The following is a 19,065-nucleotide window of genomic DNA, read 5'->3' on the forward strand; positions in this document are numbered from 1 at the left end:
ACCTTCCGCAGCTCCGTAGCCTTGTTCCGGTCTGATGGTAGACCCGTGGTGAAGAATCGAGCCGGGGGTCTGTGCCGGAAGGAGAGGGCGTATCCGTGGGAAACCACCACCAGAACCCAAGTGTCTGTCGTAGTGGCCGAACAACACTGGGCGAACTGCAGCAGGCGGCCTCCCACCCTGGGATCCCCCAAAGGGAGGCCCGGACCGTCAGGCCGCAGGCTTGTCATCTGGCTTGGGGGCCGGACGTCTGGTACTCCATGCCTGCTTCCGGGGCTTGGCCGATTCCTTAGGACCAGCCTGTCGAGGAAACGACTGTGGTTTGGGCCTGCCCTGGGCCCTAGATGACCAAAAGGACGATGGTCCAGAACCAGAAGGAGCAGCGGCCGACGGGAGACAAGCCGATTTGGCTGCCGCCAGCGTGGCCACAATCTTATCCAGATCCGGACCGAAGAGAACTTCTCCGGTAAACGGCAAGGCCTCCAGACCCTTTTTGGAATCTGCGTCCGCCTTCCAGGATCGCAGCCACAAGGTGCGACGAGCAGCCACCGCTGCTGAAGAAATTCTAGACACCAGAGTACTAATGTCTAGGGCCGCCTCGTTGATATAAGTGGCCGAATCACGGAGATTACCAATCAACACCGCCTGTTCGGCCGGACAGTCGGAATCAAAAGAAGCCTCTAATGAATCCGCCCAGCGCTCCATCGCTCTGGCAACCCAGCAAATGGCCATAGCCGGTCGTGCTGCCCCCCCCCCCCCGCAAGGGAATAAGTGGACTTCAGGCAGATCTCCACCTTGCGGTCCGTAGCATCCTTAAGGGAGGACATAGATGGCATCGGCAATGTGGCACTACGGACAAGACGGGTCACGTGAGAATCCACCTGTGGAGGGGATTCCCACTTTGCAAAATAATTATCCGCGAACGTATAAGCCACCGCCAGGCGTCTCTGCGGCTGGTATCTTTTGCCAGGCTGTTTCCACGCCTCCTCTAAATGGTCCACCAACTGACCCGAAAGAGGAAAGACTGTGGCATCGCCCTTCACATCTTTGAAAAAGGCATACTTAGATTTAGCCGCTGGGGGAACTTCGTCCTCAATCACCAAGGCTGTGCGGACTGCCCGAATAAGTCCAGGAATATATACTTTGGACTTAGCATCAGCGTCCTTAGTATGGAGAGGTTCCTGATCGTAAGGATCCAGAATCTCCCCATCATCAGACGTCCCCTCGTCATCCTCATAAGGAGCCGACAGAGACGCCACCGGCCGTTTATGCGGCCGCATCACAGACTCCCCTTGCAACACATTCGACAAGTGCTGTACAGAACTCGTCAGGGAGTTAACCCACGCTGGCTCCTGAGAAACCGGGAGCGGGGAAATAGGGAGACTGTAGGGTACCACCAATTGTCGTGGGAAACCCTGCATGGGTGACGACACCACTGACCGCTGGGATAAACCCATCGGTGTAAGCGCGGGCTGCGGAGCTAACTGGCCCACTAAGGCTGTAAGCGCCTGAGCGAAACAAGCCCAGGGCGGCTCCTGTACCGGTGCTGTAACCGTAAGAGGCCGTGCCATGGACAAACACTGCCGGCAAAGGCCCTCCGCGCTACCCTCCCCCTCCGCTAACGGTACTTTACACGTAGTACACTGTAGCCGGAGGGGAAAATCACTTTCGGACATGATGGCACCACGTATGTGACCTCTCTCACCAATTATAACTTAAATAGGCGAGAGACCACCCTGCAGCACCGCACCGCAAGGGCTTAGCAGAAAGAACAGGGACAGTAATAAAGCTGACAGTTTAGAGAAAAGTTACAGGCAGCAGCGCTAGCACAGTCACATACAATGCAAAGAAAATCAATTCCTGCACTAACAGCGCTGATCGCTCAACTACGCAGACACAGGGCCTGGTAGGACACAGCGCTGCATACACAGACCTGACCACAGCGGAGGAGAGGTATGCGGGGGGACCCAGACCACGATGCTTCCGTCCAGCGCTTCCAGCAGCGTTCACCATGCGTTCTGGAGAAGATGGCCGCCGAGGAGGAGAGGAGGCTGGCCTGGGGGAGGAGCGCTGCCACAGGACCAGTCGGCAGCGTGCAGAGGGGGCTGTGTGCAGCGGGGGAGGCGCCGGCTGTGAGACAGGGAAGGCGCGATCCCCTGGCATGCATTTAACCCCTGGGACGCCACAGCGCTACCGCTCTCTTGCGGTCCGCTGTCCCAGGGGGTAGTGTAAAGCGCAGGTTGGTCGCCTGGCTCCACGCTGCAGCCAGTCCCCAGGGAGCCCCCTGCCTGGGGACTTAGGACCATGTGACCAGCGGGGACCCACCGCGGGACCCCGCTGCTTACCTTTGACCCCTTGGATCCGGCCATGATCCGGAACATCTGGGGTCACCGCTAGCTGTGACCCCAGATGCTCACCAGCATCCCCGGATCGGTACCGGCGTTCTGGTACTGGCGGGGGTGTAGGGAAGACAGCATGGATGTCAGGACTGACTGTCCATGCTGTACATCCAGATGTGCAGCCACAGCTGAGGGGCTCTTCTAGCCCCCACTCCGACAGGTGCACCCGACTCCGGCCGGGCACCAAACTAAACTGAGATGCCTTGGCTCGGGGGCGGGGTATAGGAGGGGGACCCTAGTGCATCCTGGGAGGCTGAAAAGCTTAACTCTATGGTGCCCAGCGACTGACGTCACACTTATACCCCAAGGTATCCTGTGGATACCCTATGGTTCCTGAAGTAGAAAAATTCTTTGATGATATATTTAATCCCATTAGTTTCAAAATCTTTAATTTTACTAATCCCTTTGACCTTCCGACACATAACACAGAGGCCACATCTATGAAAGCCCTGACTTCTAATGCTAGTCCTTTTATAAGGTTCTATTGAGCTCCTTACTAATTGATCTTTAATTGATGGGGCTTTCCTGTAAATAAAAGCAGGTTTTTCAGGTACTATTTTTCCTATCATTGGATCATTTTTTTAAATTTTCCATTGTTTCTTAAAGATACCTTCGATTTCCTTAAATTGGGAATTATAGTTACTAAGGAAGGACCATTCATGATTATTGGGTTTTTTGATAACATTCTTATTTTCTTGTAACAGACTCTTTCTTTCCAGATCATTTACTTTCTCTCGTGCTTTTTCTACTTTCTCCACCTCATAGTCTTTTACAAGGAAACGGTCACACATTTCCCCCATTTGTTCCTTACAAACCGTTTCTTCTGTACAGTTACGTTTCACTCTAAGTAGTTGACTGTAAGGTATTCCATCTAGCCAGTTACTATGATGTAAACTAGTTTTTTCAATATAGCTATTGGAGTCAGTATTTTTCCTGAAAGTTTTTGTATGTAATTGATTGTTATATATATGGACAAATCTAGAAACTGTATTTCTGATTTACTTTTCGTAAAGGTCAGTTTGATATCTGAATTATTTTCGTTTAAGGAGTTACAAAACAAATCCAAATCTTCCAACGTTCCATCCCAAATAAAAAGGACATCATCTATGTACCTCTGCCATGACACCAGGTTTGCTCCCAGCTGGCCACCACTCCAGATTACTGAATCTTCCCAATAGGCCATAAATAAATTAGCGTAGCTGGGAGCAAACCTGGTGCCCATTGCTGTTCCAACTTGTTGTAAAAAATATGTGCCGTCAAAGTAAAAATAATTAGTTAAAATAAATTGGATACTTTTCAGAACAAAAGTCTTGGTTTCTATAGATAGCTCTGACCGGTCTAGAAAATATGTCACAGCCTCTATTCCCTTTTCAATATTAATTATTGTATACAAAGTTGCTACATCGCCACTTATTAGGATATAGTTCTCTTTCCAGTCAATGGACTCCAATTTATATAGAACATCCCTTGTGTCTTTTAGATAGGCTTTTGTTTTCTTCACCAAGGGTTGTAAATAGTAATCAACTATCGCAGATAAATTGGATGTTATACTATTCGTACTGGAGATTATAGTTCTCCCCGGAGGGTGGAGGGGGTCCTTATGGATTTTAGGCAATACGTATATAGTTGGAATCGATGGATACTTAATATTAATATAATCATATTCTGATTTTGTAAGAACCCCATTGGATAATGCCTCTTCTGTTAGAGTCTGCAGATCTTTTACCACTCTACATGTTGGGTCATTCTTTAGTTTTTTTATACGTATTTCCACCACTTAATTGACTATTTATTTCTGCCATATAACTTTCTCTATCCATAAGGACTACCCCTCCACCCTTATCGGCTGGTTTGACCACTAATTCTATATCCTCTCTAAGTGACTTCAATGCAGTCATTTCTTTTTTTGTTAAATTACATTTATATTTGTTTTTCCTCTTAAGCATATCTTCAGTTTCTGTATTAACCATTTTTCCAAAGCAATCTATAAAGCTGCCTTTTTGATGGCTTGGATAAAACATTGATTATAAATTTTTCTTAGGTTGTCTCAGGTTTCCCCCCCCCTTTTCCCTCTCTTATTAGTCTTCAAAACCTTCTTTTGTTTTTTGGATCCCATTCTAATATATATCTCCTGTTACTACTAATGATAAAAAGATAAAAGAGGAGAGAAATGAAACAAAGATTTTTAATCTAAGTAAAAGGGTTTTAACAGATGATGAAACAAAGGTCTTGAAAAAAAAGGGCTTAAATTTGCCCCAACTAAAAAAGCGGACCCTTTTGATTTGTTTATAGACTTGGAGATATATATATATATATATATATATATATATATATATATGTATAAAGAAGGAATGGAAAATAAAAAAGATGATGATGGAGGTCCCTCCACCTCAGCTTTTAAAGCAAAATCAATGTTTTATCCAAGCCATCAAAAAGGCAGCTTTATAGATTGCTTTGGAAAAATGGTTAATACAGAAACTGAAGATATGCTTAAGAGGAAAAACAAATATAAATGTAATTTAACAAAAAAAGAAATGACTGCATTGAAGTCACTTAGAGAGGATATAGAATTAGTGGTCAAACCAGCCGATAAGGGTGGAGGGGTAGTCCTTATGGATAAAGTTATATGGCAGAAATAAATAGTCAATTAAGTGGTGGAAATACGTATAAAAAAACTAAAGAATGACCCAACATGTAGAGTGGTAAAAGATCTGCAGACTCTAACAGAAGAGGCATTATCCAATGGGGTTCTTACAAAATCAGAATATGATTATATTAATATTAAGTATCCATCGATTCCAACTATATACGTATTGCCTAAAATCCATAAGGACCCCCTCCACCCTCCGGGGAGACCTGTAATCTCCGGTACGAATAGTATAACATCCAATTTATCTGCGATAGTTGATTACTATTTACAACCCTTGGTGAAGAAAACAAAAGCCTATCTAAAAGACACAAGGGATGTTCTATATAAATTGGAGTCCATTGACTGGAAAGAGAACTATATCCTAATAAGTGGCGATGTAGCAACTTTGTATACAATAATTAATATTGAAAAGGGAATAGAGGCTGTGACATATTTTCTAGACCGGTCAGAGCTATCTATAGAAACAAAGACTTTTGTTCTGAAAAGTATCCAATTTATTTTAACTAATAATTATTTTTACTTTGACGGCACATTTTTTACAACAAGTTGGAACAGCAATGGGAACCAGGTTTGCTCCCAGCTACGCTAATTTATTTATGGCCTATTGGGAAGATTCAGTAATCTGGAGTGGTGGCCAGCTGGGAGCAAACCTGGTGTCATGGCAGGGGTACATAAATGATGTCCTTTTTATTTGGGATGGAACGTTGGAAGATTTGGATTTGTTTTGTAACTCCTTAAACGAAAATAATTCAGATATCAAACTGACCTTTACGAAAAGTAAATCAGAAATACAGTTTCTAGATTTGTCCATATATATAACAATCAATTACATACAAAAACTTTCAGGAAAAATACTGACTCCAATAGCTATATTGAAAAAACTGGTTTACATCATAGTAACTGGCTAGATGGAATACCTTACAGTCAACTACTTAGAGTGAAACGTAACTGTACAGAAGAAACGGTTTGTAAGGAACAAATGGGGGAAATGTGTGACCGTTTCCTTGTAAAAGGCTATGAGGTGGAGAAAGTAGAAAAAGCACGAGAGAAAGTAAATGATCTGGAAAGAAAGAGTCTGTTACAAGAAAATAAGAATGCTATCAAAAAACCCAATAATCATGAATGGTCCTTCCTTAGTAACTATAATTCCCAATTCAAGGAAATCGAAGGTATCTTTAAGAAACATCGGAATATTTTAAAAAATGATCCAGTGATAGGAAAAATAGTACCTGAAAAACCTGCTTTTATTTACAGGAAAGCCCCATCAATTAAAGATCAATTAGTAAGGAGCTCAATAGAACCTTATAAAAGGACTAGTATTAGAAGTCAGAGCTTTCATAGATGTGGCCTCTGTGTTATGTGTCGGAAGGTCAAAGGGATTAGTAAAATTAAAGATTTTGAAACTAATGGGATTAAATATGATATCAAAGAATTTATAACATGTAATTCAAAAAATGTTATTTATGGGCTAAGATGTGAATGCGGTTTAATCTATGTTGGAAAAACCAGCAGAAATTTGAAAACCCGAATTGCTGAACATACATATAATATTAAAAAAAGGTTGGAAACGCATACAGTCTCAGCACATTTTAAAAACAAACATAATTCAGATATATGTGGCCTAAAGACATTTTGGGGTATTGAAATGGTCCTCCCATCTTGGCGTAGTAAAGACTTAGAAGTCAGATTAGCACAGAAAGAGATGCGGTGGATTCATAAACTAAAAACCTTAACACCTCATGGCCTTAATGGCGAGTTTGAAATCAAATTGTTTCTATGATTATGATTGTTTTGTATATCTATGCTGATCCCCATATTTTCTTTTTCTCTCTGGTTATTAAATATATTAACTTTTTTAAATTAACTTTATATTAACTTTTTAAACTATATATTTTTAATTATTACATGCTGCTATGGATCAAAAATGTTTTTATCATGTTTCTATCATGTCTAAGTATATTTCATTTTTGTGTATCTCTTTGAGAGAATTTCGATTTAAAATGTCCGCTGGACGTAAAGGTGGAACGTGGAAGTAGAGTATAGAACTATTATCCTCTAATACCGGCATGAAAATGGCCGATTGGAACGCGAGGTGAAACGCTGAAGTCTTATGTATGAAGGAATTTTTGATCCAAAATGGCCGCTGAAACGCAAGGTGGAACGCGGAAGTCTATAATAGAACAGTTGTCCGCTAACGCCGGCAGGAACGCAAGGTGAAACGCGGAAGTGTCCTGAATAAGACCCGCTGTTTTCTCTATAACCGTCACTTCCGGTGCGCCGATGTTTACATAACTTCGGGACGCGGAGTGATTGGCGCCATATGCGGCAGCGAAAAGAGCGGAAAATGGTAAGGCTCTTTCATAGGAGGACTCTAACAATATAGGGGTATAAAAAGGGCCCATTTTTACTTACCACCATGCTTCTGATGAAGGACTTTGTCCGAAACGCGTTAAGCAGTGGTGGATGTTCTTACTGTTGGTGGTATCCGGTATCCAGTCCTTGGTCCTTTTAACATCTGGGCAACAAACGGACGATATGGACCTCCAAACTTTGACCATTTTGTGGTGATATGCTTTTAATGTTTTTCTTGATGCGAGTGCAATTTGTTAATAAATAGTGTATACTTTTTCTGGCAATATTACACTATTGTGGTATTTCTTCTTCTTTTTGAGTGCATCAATATCGGGAGTTGAAGTCACTGATTAAAAAGAAAACACAGCACTCGTCGGAATCATTAATAATTGGGAACCCATTTCTAAAGGAAAGTACTGTGGGAAACTATATTTGCACCAGTACGGGACAATATTTGATGTAATAGAACTATACTTTAATGTAGCCGTAGATGGCAGACCTGCAGATTTTGAAACTGCCAGAGTAGCTATCATCTTATCTAACTCTGCCCCAAAAAGTATATTTCCATAGAAAGGCAAGGATTCCAGAGCCTTCTTTGACCCTGTATCAGCTTTCCAGGACCTTAACCAAAGGAGCCTACGAGCCATCATGTGATTCCTCTGATGATGCATCTGAATCCATATGCTCAACAGACCAATAAAAAGAGAACTTCCGTTTAGGCGCCTTAGTGACTACCGGTCTGGTCGCAACAACTGACTGACTTGAGTGGGCATCCATCCAGGATGGATGTATAGGAGGTGCAAACATCGCATGCTGCGGGTACCCCATACAAGGAGAAAGCATGGGAGTAGCCATACGATCCACAAACTGCTTCATTACCCGAGACAAGGACACCCAAGATGGCTCCTGTACAGGGACTGGTATACTGGACTGGTGAGGTGGCACTTTATAAAGGATGGTTTGTATGCTTTATAACAAAGTCTTGAGAGGACAAGCCTGCCAAACAGGATTAACATGAAACCAGCACAGGGGCCTCCCACTCCTGAATCACTTTACTTTTTGACATATCAATAATAAAGGTAATAATGCAACGTAATGTAATGTGATAGCCTTCACAAATAAGTAAATGTGAAGTATAAAGAAAAACCCATACACCTGCAACAGAGGGATGAGGAGAAAAACAGTGATAGTTATAACCGACAGTCAGAAATCAAAGGCAGTATCAACACAGCAGCTAGCAAACAGTCACATACAATGCACATGCAATTTAGGTGCAATGGGCTCTGAATCAACTACTCAAAACATGATGCTTGGTAGGATATAGAGCACTATATACCTGACCAATGGGAGAAGTATACAGGGAGACTGACCCAAAACCTCCTGAGACCAACAGCTACAGCAGTGCACTGATAGTGGATTGTGAGCGTCTCATATACACGGGGCGGATAGGAGGAGCGACCCAGACGCATGAAAACCTTTGAAGGGGCTGCGCCTGGGTCGGGGGGGAGAGCCTACCTCCCCCTAAACTGCATCAACCAGCTGGGTACGCTGGCTTCATGGCAGAAGAGTCTACTGCCGATCCCCGGCGTCAGACCATAAGGCCCCGGTGGTCTAGTGCGGCCGCTTCTGGCTCTCACTGCAGTGGCTTCTGGTGCGTCTCCAGCGCCGAATGCAATGACCGCCGCGCGATTCCCCGTAAGCAAGGAATTGCCTTACCCAACATCAGTGTGTCCGGTTGCAGTCTGGGCCACAGCATCGCTGCTAGCAAGCTCTGCCATGACGCGCTGAAATCACCAGAGATGTTACTGGAGTTTACGGCCCGGCGGAGGTAAACGGACTCGCAGTGCATGCATCTTAATTCAGATGCTCGGCACTGCTAACTCAAAAACATAGAAAATGAAACAAAGTAAAAGCTTTGGACTGCCTGAGCAGTCCCCTTACAACAGTGTGTCTAAATCCTTGCACACCAAATGAACAACTGAATGCCTGTGGCCAGGGGCGGGGTATATGTGGAGGAGGACCAGAAAGCTTTAACTGTCTGGATCATTATCCCCATAGTATCCCAGTGGATCCCTATGGAACCTGAAGAAACACAAAAAATGAAAAAAATAAATTGAATATCATCTCTCTACACATATACATACACACATAAAAACATACAGATGTGTCATCATACATGTACAGCCATGTCCAAAAGTTTTGAGAATGACAAGTATTGGTTTTCACAAAGTTTGCTGCTTCAGTGTTTTGAGACCTTTTTGTCAGATGTTACTATGGTATACTGAAGAAAAATTACAAGCATTTCATAAGTGTCAAAGGCTTTTTTTGGTAATTACATTAAGTTTATGCAAAGAGTCAATATTTGCAATTTTGACCCTTGTTTTTCAAAAACTATGCAATTCACCCTGGCATGCTGTCAATCAACTTCTGGGCCACATACTGACTGATGACCACACATTCTTGCCTAATAAATGCTTGGAGCTTGTCAGAATTTGTGGGATTTTGTTTGTCCACCTGCCTCTTGAGGATTGACCACAAGTTCTCAATAGGATTTAGGTCTGGGGAGTTTCCTGGCCATGGACTCAAAATTTTGATGTTTTGTTCCCCGAGTCACTTCGCTATCACTTTTGCCTTATGGCAAAGCATCCTGAGACCATTCATGTGTGGGGTTGCTTCTCAGCCAAGGGAGTGGGCTCACTCACAATTTTGCCTAAGAACACAGACACGAATAAAGAATGGTACCAAAACATCCTCTAAGAGCAACTTCTCCAAACCATCCAAGAACAGCTTGGTGACGAACAATGTCTTTTCTAGCATGATGGAGCACCTTTGCATAAGACAAAAGTGATAACTAAGTGGCCCGGGGAACAAAACATCGAAATTTTGAGTCCATGGCCAGGAAACTCCCCAGACCTTAATCCCATTGAGAACTTGTGGTCAATTTTCAAGAGGTGGGAGGACAAACTCCAAGCATTGATTAGGCAAGAATGGGCGGCCATCAGTCAGTATGTGGTCCAGAATTTAATTGACAGCATGCCAGGGCGAATTGCAGAGGGCTTGAAAAAGAAGGGTCAACACTGCAAATATTGACTTTTTGCATAAACTTAATGTAATTGTCAATAAAAGCCTTTGACACTTATGAAATGCTTGTAATGTTATTTCAGTGTTTTTAGACCTTTTTGTCAGATGTTACTATGGTATACTGAAGCAGCAAACTTTGTGAAAACCAATACCTGTGTCATTCTCAATTTTTGGCCATGGCTGTAGCTGCAATACACAATGCAGCGCGACTTGATAGGTGTGCGTGAGCCACTAGGTTCCGCGCTCCTCTGCTAGCATGAGGCATCTTTTCTTTACGACGATGCGTCCAAGACGCAATGCGATCCAACTACGATGCACCTGTGCTGATTAATTTGATATGCGACACTTGTATATCTGCGTGCACCTGAGTTTGTATATGAAGCACAACTGAACATGGAATGAAAAAAGCCATGGCCGCTACATTGTAGCACTACATATACAGATTCAGAGACTCAGTCGCACACGGATAGACAAGTGTCGCATATCAAATTAAACAGCATAGTCTGCTAGTGTCCGAGCCTCATCGTATTGCGACTTACTTATTCTCGGCAAAAAGTGCACACCGAGAGGGGCTTTTTAGCACAACTGCGGCAAATATGTATAAGACATCTATACATGTAGTAATATATCAGACCATACAGCAGGGCTCTTATCAGGGGCACGGACCGACTAAATGAGGCAGAAATTATATACATTTTAATCCAATGGAGGACCAATATGGGAAAAAAAAAGCCAGAGTTTCAAAAAAGCCCAGCTGGCCATGATTTAGGCCTTATGACAGAGAAAATCATACATCCCCCCCCCCCCCAGAAAAAAAAAAAAAATAACCCATAAAAAACAGTATTTACAGGATTTTATCGGCTTGTGCTATTGCTTTTACACTAGGGGACTTTTAAACATTGTAGAATGAATGTACTTATAGGTCATACTTCTAATATGAAGGCCTTTCATACTGTAGTAAGCACGCAAGAGTAAACTTAACTAATTGGGGCTGTCATTTATGACTGTTGAGCCTGTTTTATTTCTTATATAAAGTGACATTTATCACTTTCGGTATGTACATAAATTTCCCTACTAGCATTAGTAAAGATGGTCTTTACATAGATATACCAGTAGTTAGGGAATGATAGTCATATACTGTACAATCCCTCAGATACAGTTCCTTATTCAGACAGTGTTAAACAATACAGGTGCCAATGGCTAGTGTGGGTGCTCAATTTAGATGGAGACAAGTGGGTATCCAATTAGCAGCGCTAAAGTAGCGCTGCTAATTGATTGCTGCAGGGCTATCCAATTAGCCCCGAAGTGCCGTCCAATAACGGCACTTATTGCGGATATTTTTTGGGACCTGATGTGTCCCGAAAAATAATCCACGATAAGTGCCGTTTTATCACCACCTGGCGAAAACACATACACGATAAGCTCACGGACCTGTGTGTTTTCAGGAGAAATATCCTATTATTTCGACAAAATAATAGGATAGGGAGAAAAAAAAAAAAAAAATGTTGGCAAAAATTGGGATAATCGGCGAAAAATTCAATTTTTTCGACATTCGCAGCAATCCTTTAGCACCTGAACAATGTTCGGAGCTAATTGGATACCGCTGTAAGGAGCATATTCAATTCCTCTCTCAATTTTGAAAAACACAGCAGCCCTGAGGTTGCTCCTATGTTATTACCGGGGATAAGATAAAATGCATTATTTCTCGCAGCCCCGGAGCAGCTGCACAATCAGGGAAAATCCCGTTTTAAGTAAAATGTCGAGATTTGCTTCAGAACCCCTTGGGCACCCCCTAATGACTAATTAGGCAATTGGAAGTTTCCAATTAGCTATTAAGTCCAATAATTACATATTATTGGTTATTAAAAACAAAATGTACTTAATTTATGCACTCCAAATTTAACTACACTATTTTTTTTATACGAAAAATAGCTCATACTATAAAAAAAATGGCCTAAAATTACACCAAAATCTTTTTTTCAGCATTTTTTTTTATTCATATTTGTAATTAAACGCAAAAGAGATCGGTTTCTGTGATTTTATTTTATACTTCAGTCATTGCAACATTTTATAAAATGTGAAAATATTTTTCTTTGGGTAAGTAATAAATAAAAAAAAATTCAACTGGATACCACAAGTATTGGGAACGCGCATTGCTGTGGTAATGAAAAGTGGTCACCATAACTGCGGTCATTTTTATCGCAAAAAACGCTCGGCCAATTTAATATGCCCCTAAGCAAGACCAAAGTTCAGCACAGTAGTGGGTGCCAGCTGGGTTAAACATTCATAGGCCTGTACACAATGCCCAGAGATGAGCAGACACAATGTACAGCTGTGCTCATCCCCGAGGATTACGGTATTTTTATCCCCACACCTCAACTGGCTTCCAAAAAATAAATCTGGAATATTGATAGTTGCAAGGTGCTGGAAAAACAGTCGGAATGCTGACACCCTGCACCCATTGCCGCTAATTGAATTTCTCCCATAGAGTTGTCGCTTAACAGTGTTGCAACTTTACAGAGAATGGGCCCACCACACAAACATCCTGCCAATATTATAGACCAAATGCTGACATTGTTTAGCTTTACTGACCATCACTGTTTGAAAGATGTAGCACCAAACACAAATTGTAATAAAAAAAAAATAAAAAAAAAATGTTTTTAAAGCTGCTAAATAGGACAAACCAAGGATCTCTGACCTGCATTATTGCAGGTGATTCTTTTCACCAAAACTCAATATCATTTGCCCATTAAAAATATAGAATGAAACCAAAGAAAATGTCAGGTCACTAACTTTTTTTTATTGTTCTTAAGACAACATATCGATCCTGCATACCTAGTACATTTTAACTATAACACCCATTTCACTGCATCTCGTTTTAACACAACCTTACGCTGCAAAAGAAATGTAGATGAATTCCAGTTTAATGTTGTAATAATAAATGCAATAGTATGTGTAGCAAGTCCACAACATACTGCAGGATATAAATTCTACCAATACCCCAAAACATTGTTTGCTTTCTACGCTACTACCGGGTTTCCAAAAAAAAAAAAAAAAAAAAGGATAGGATAGGATAGACTTTCAGCTAAACTTGGATCATAATCACTGGCCTCTATTCTGCACTACAGAAAAAAAAACACTCACCCATCTCGTGTTCGGTGTTATTAATATGAGCGCCTATACTTGGAAAGCCATAAAAATGGCTTCTCGAGCTTCAGCAGAACATGCTGCTCCTGTCTGACCTTTACATTTAGATTAAGAAAAACATATGCTCCATCAAAAGAACTACAAATGTTCCGCTTATAACCTTCTGCTTGGCCTTGTCATTGACAACAGGAAAACAAAAATTATTTAAATGGAGAAAATGCTGTAAATGCTAAACCATTCAGAATAAGAGATTAAATTAAAAGTGTTTTGCTTTATACTGGACAAACAGGTTGCGGTTATAGTACTCTTCACATTCATGTGTGAAGACCATAGACACTTACATTATAAAACCTTGTACAAGACACTATCAGTGCTGAAAGAAGTTTGCATGTAACTAACCACACATTACACTAATTAAAACAATAAGCATTATATGGGGCATTTCCATTCCCAGTGCAGCAATGTAGCTCCTGGGACAAATGGCTTGGAGCTATTTAACTGGCCACGAATAGAGGATTTCTGCTCGCACCCTCCTGAGGTGCAAGAACAAAACAGACTTAGCTAGTGCCTCGGGGCAGCATTGCGCGTGGAAACAGCATCACGTTTGGAAAATGCCGTTTAGCATGACTAAGAACGGGCATTAGTTGCAGGAAACTGCATCTCCCAACAGGCAATGGAATAAACTCTGGACCCTCTCCCCGGGAGCTACATCGCATCGTCCCATAGAAACAGTGTAAAAAGATACTCAAAGTAACTTATTTTTCAATATCTAAGATATCAGTTTCTGTCTTTGGAAAGAGAACATGTACGACTGAGGCAGCTTTGTGAGTACTCCTATCTAGAGATCATTCCGCTTACCTAGTAAAGGTACTTTGTTCTGAAGCAGCTCACAGTAACTTGAGGTGAGTATCCCAACAGGGTTGGTTGGCACAAACCGTCCTTCTTTAACCAAACGCTCACATGTGCGCATTAGAGTCTCTGAAAACTGAGAAGGGTCAACTCCATAGTCTCTCCATCCGCCCACTCCATCAGCCACGCCTAAAAGCAATGATACAAATGCAGTGTTATTTTTAATGGAATTGGAAGCATAGGGGGTGATTCAGTAAACATTCTACATATACATAGAATACACATACATGAAATATGAAGACACTGGGAGTCAGAGGTAAGTTGTATTGTGACTATATAAAATCATGAACCCTCAGGCTAGCTTTTATCATACAGGACAAAGGACTTGTCCATTTCAACACACAAGTAGTACGGTTTTTTATTACAATTTCAGCACTTCAACAATATATTACATAATATTTTAGTATACTTTTTCTTTATTATATAAGAGGCAGCTGTCAGCCAGTTCACAGCACTGTCTCCTGTGAGAAGATTCTGTAACAGGAGAAGAGAGTAGGGATGGAGCCTGGATGAAGTACATTGCAAAAGGAGAAAGACAGCAAAAAAGCTGCAGTGTTTAAGCAATGACTGATCAAATATTAAATAAATGAAAAACATCAGACCCAAGAGCCACCATAGAGTGTGTTATGCCGCGTTTCCACTAGGCGATTAAAATGAGCGATTGAACGATAACAACAGTTATATTACTCATTAATCGTTCACAAATCAGGCATGAAAATGTTGAAAACGACCAGCGATGCGCTCTCCCGCTGGTCGTTTGACATCAATCATCGCCTAACATGCTGGTCAATCTGCCAATCGATAACAACAGATAGACCATATTCAGGGATGAGGGAAGGTGTCTGCACTGAAAGACATATCGTTTAGTGTAGGCACTATACAGGATGAGGAACGACTGTACGATTACAATGTTGTAATCGTACTGTCGTTCCTCTATCGGCAAGTGGATACACACCTTTTGTTTTGAAAGATATCCTTATAATTGTCTAACTCTATTATACAAACAGGCTGGCGCACCAGAATTCTGCTCAAACATATGCCCTCTACACCAAACAAACTGCAGCTACTCTGGAATTCCCACTCTTATTAAATAATCACCACAGGCATTTGTCCAGCACTCCATGCTCTGACAGACTGCAAGCTCCAGGAAGGAATGAAACAGCTGTGGAAGGCTGCACTGGGTTGAATGATAAGTGGCCACAGCACCTGCTTACTCACTCTACATCTAGCTTTGACAATTGTTAACAGCAGCTACAGTCTTATGACTCAGAAAATGCAGTGACTGCTGGGGTAGGAGACTGGTGGCATAGCGATGCCTTCATGTAAATACCTCTCAAATCAAGCAAAGCAACAGCATTAAAATGGAACATAAAACTACTATGAAAAGGATCATTCAAAAACTAATTTACATTATTCTGAAGAGTAAACTTTATATATATATATATATATAATGTGTGCACATCAGTTCCCACTGTCATAGCAAAAGATGACACTGGAATTGATACAAGTTTTCATAAAACCACTATAGATCTCTTTTACCATATAACTTCCTACTGGTACTGTGGAGATCAAAACAAATAAAACATTTTATGTTTAGTTTAAAGTTTCAAATTAAGATGTCTTACTACTGAGGCTATAAAATTGCGCACATGTACTTGTTAAAACTTGTAAGGTTATCTGAATATTAGTATCAATTAATAGTAAGCAGGAATAAAAAAAACAGGCATTTATCCAATATCAGATTGACATACAACGAACTGCATTTGTTCTAAGCTTCCTACGATCTTAGCCTTTAAACCTAGAACAAGCCATTTGGGTTTCTTGCCATCAGATTTCCCTTCGGTAACAAAGTGCACTTTAGGTGCAGTACACCTTTTTGCACCTGTGCGCTTCAATGCTTTGCCCAGCAGACATCAATGTTCATTGCTTACTCTCTGCGCTTATGAGACTCATCAAACTAGATGTGCACAAGGCCAAAGTAGCCAACAGTCACTCAACAAAGGAGCATATCCAAAACAGTATGCGATTCTGCACGAATGGCTGTGTGACCTGTAAATGCAACTGTGCAAAATAGCACAGCTGAACTTACCAAATATCTGGAGCATATAGTTTTACAGAACTGTCCTAATTTAAAAACAGACCGCTATGGCTAATTCTATTTTGGTAAGTATCTTGAGCACAGTTTAAATGATTGGGGATCTAATTCATGTAGTCCAGCGGCTTATGAATTCAGGAATAAATCACCCTTGCAGTAAAGCGATGTGAAAATGAGGCACTCTGATCCAGCGTTCACCTGCAGCCCTCAGAGATCGCTGTCTCGGTAAGAAAGACCTGTGTACGCATACACCAGCGTCTGATTGCATCATAGGGCGGACTTCACATACATTGATGCAAAGTCGCTGATTATTGAAAGTTACATATTATAGAATGATAGATAGATATATCTATCTAGCGCAAATTAAACGTTAAAATATAACTTTATTCAATTACTATTTAAAATAGTGTATCCATATTGAATCAAATATAGCAGATTATAATGGATAGTTTAGCAGATAGTAATAATAGAGTGTTTGTAGATATGAAAAAGGTGTAATAAAATATATATTTCACTGATGCCTGTTTATTGCGTCTTCTTCTATTGTATATAGTGTATATTCCGACTATATTTATTAATGTTAAAAAAAATGTCTAAATGGATAATGGTTACTATGCAAAATTGTTCCCATTTAAAAGGAACAGTGTATTATAGTAATATAGGTCTGCTAGGGAACACAGTGATATACATTTATACTGCACGTCACCATAAGCCTAAAGATAGCATAGATGTCGTCTTATTCAAATAATCTTACTTGTTTATTGTTGCAAAGACACCTATGGTTATCTCCTATACCTTGGAGATTATATAGTTGAATATATGTATTTAGATAAATTCCTTTATCTCCTTATTTTAAAGTCGAATTCAGATAATTCAGCTTTGATTGTTTGTGCAAATAATATCTCAAAAGCCAAAACAGCTAATATTCCTAGCAATGATCATAAGTATATTCAGATGTTGCAACTCCAAAACTCCATTGCAACAAATGTAACAGATCTTTGTAACATAGCAAACCACTTTTCTTTATTACATTATAAGCTGTCTGCTCTAGGGTAATTCAAATGAGCTCAGTAATAGCATTGTTTCTTTATTAATTAAACCACTCTCAATCACCAGCATGTATCACCTACAATTCGTATGCTGTGTTCATTCAACATCTAATCATGCTTATTCATGAGGATGAGCTCAGAGTTTCATACGGCATTTTTAAATATCAGTATCTGCTATTAAGACTGCACACTGAGCTATGCCCTGTGTGTCAGCCGCTGTCAGCATGTTATTACAAAGACATTATCGGGATTTGTTTGAGGACGGACAAACACATTCTATTTAGAGACCAGACACATAGTGACACTGCCGCCAACGCGCGTTTCGCTATATCGCTTTTACAAGGCTAACCCCATGAAAAAGCTATATAGCTAAACGCTCATTGACGGCAGTGTCACTATGTGCCTGGTCTCTAAATAGAATGTGTTTGTCCGTCCTCAATCAAATCCCGATAATGTCTTTGTAATAACATGCTGACCGCGGCTGACACACAGGGCATAGCTCGGTGTGCAGTCTTAATAGCAGATACTGATATTTAAAAATGCCGTATGAAACTCTAAGCTCATCCTCATGAATAAGCATGATTAGATGAAGATGCAATAAATAGGCATCAGAGAAATATATACATTTACACATTTTTCAGATCTACAAACACTTTCTATTATTACTATCTACTAAACTATCGATTATATTTCGCTATTTTTAATTCAATATGGATTTTAAATTACAATTGAATAAAAGTTATATTTAATGTTTAAGTTGTGCGCCATATACAGATCATTTCCCCTTTAGTTCTACTTATATTGTACTATCTGTGGTAGCACCCCTTAGTATATACGATTATTAAACATAAATCTAAGTTGAAAGTTAGGGGTTTCCTTTCGCAAACCATTAAATATTAAAAGTTCCTGTGCAATAAACCCTCTTATTGGTTATATGAAAAACCCTACTATTCAGTAACTAGCTGGTCATGACATACCTGCTGCAATGGGCGCTAGTATCTAGAAAAGGGGTGTAGCAAGTGCTGATAACCGCCTGCACTTTTCATTTTGACAGGCAGAGTATGCCATCCTGAGATGGAGAATCTGAAGAGGAATGGAAAGCTGACTTTCCATTCTTCTATTAATCACTCTACCCGTACTACGGTGTGTGGAAACAATGCAGATTGGGCACCTCTGGAGAAAATCATAAAATTCTTAAACAGTAACCCCTTAAGGGGCCCATCCATTAGATAACTTTTTGAACAATCCATGGTTTTGGTCATTTTGTTCAGAAAGTCGTCTAATGGATAGCCAGCAAGGACCAGCAATGCAAATGCACGCTGGGTCCTTGCCGACCCAGACTATCTGTGGAACATGCTGGTCAACCAGGCAACGATCATCAGGTTC

General features: G+C 41.0%; 1 protein-coding gene across 1 annotated transcript in view; it reads right to left on the reverse strand.

Annotated features, from left to right (window-relative positions):
• Positions 1-19,065, reverse strand: part of PPTC7 (protein phosphatase targeting COQ7) — a 63,370-nt gene that overhangs the window by 19,925 nt on the left and 24,380 nt on the right. The window contains exon 2 of the mRNA XM_088449203.1: positions 14,485-14,664. Coding sequence (XP_088305329.1) covers positions 14,485-14,664 — 180 coding nt within the window. The remainder of the gene's footprint in view (positions 1-14,484; positions 14,665-19,065) is intronic.

This window comes from Taudactylus pleione, unplaced genomic scaffold (assembly GCF_031769625.1).
Source record: "Taudactylus pleione unplaced genomic scaffold, aTauple2 ptg000479l, whole genome shotgun sequence".
Taxonomy (NCBI): domain Eukaryota; kingdom Metazoa; phylum Chordata; class Amphibia; order Anura; family Myobatrachidae; genus Taudactylus; species Taudactylus pleione.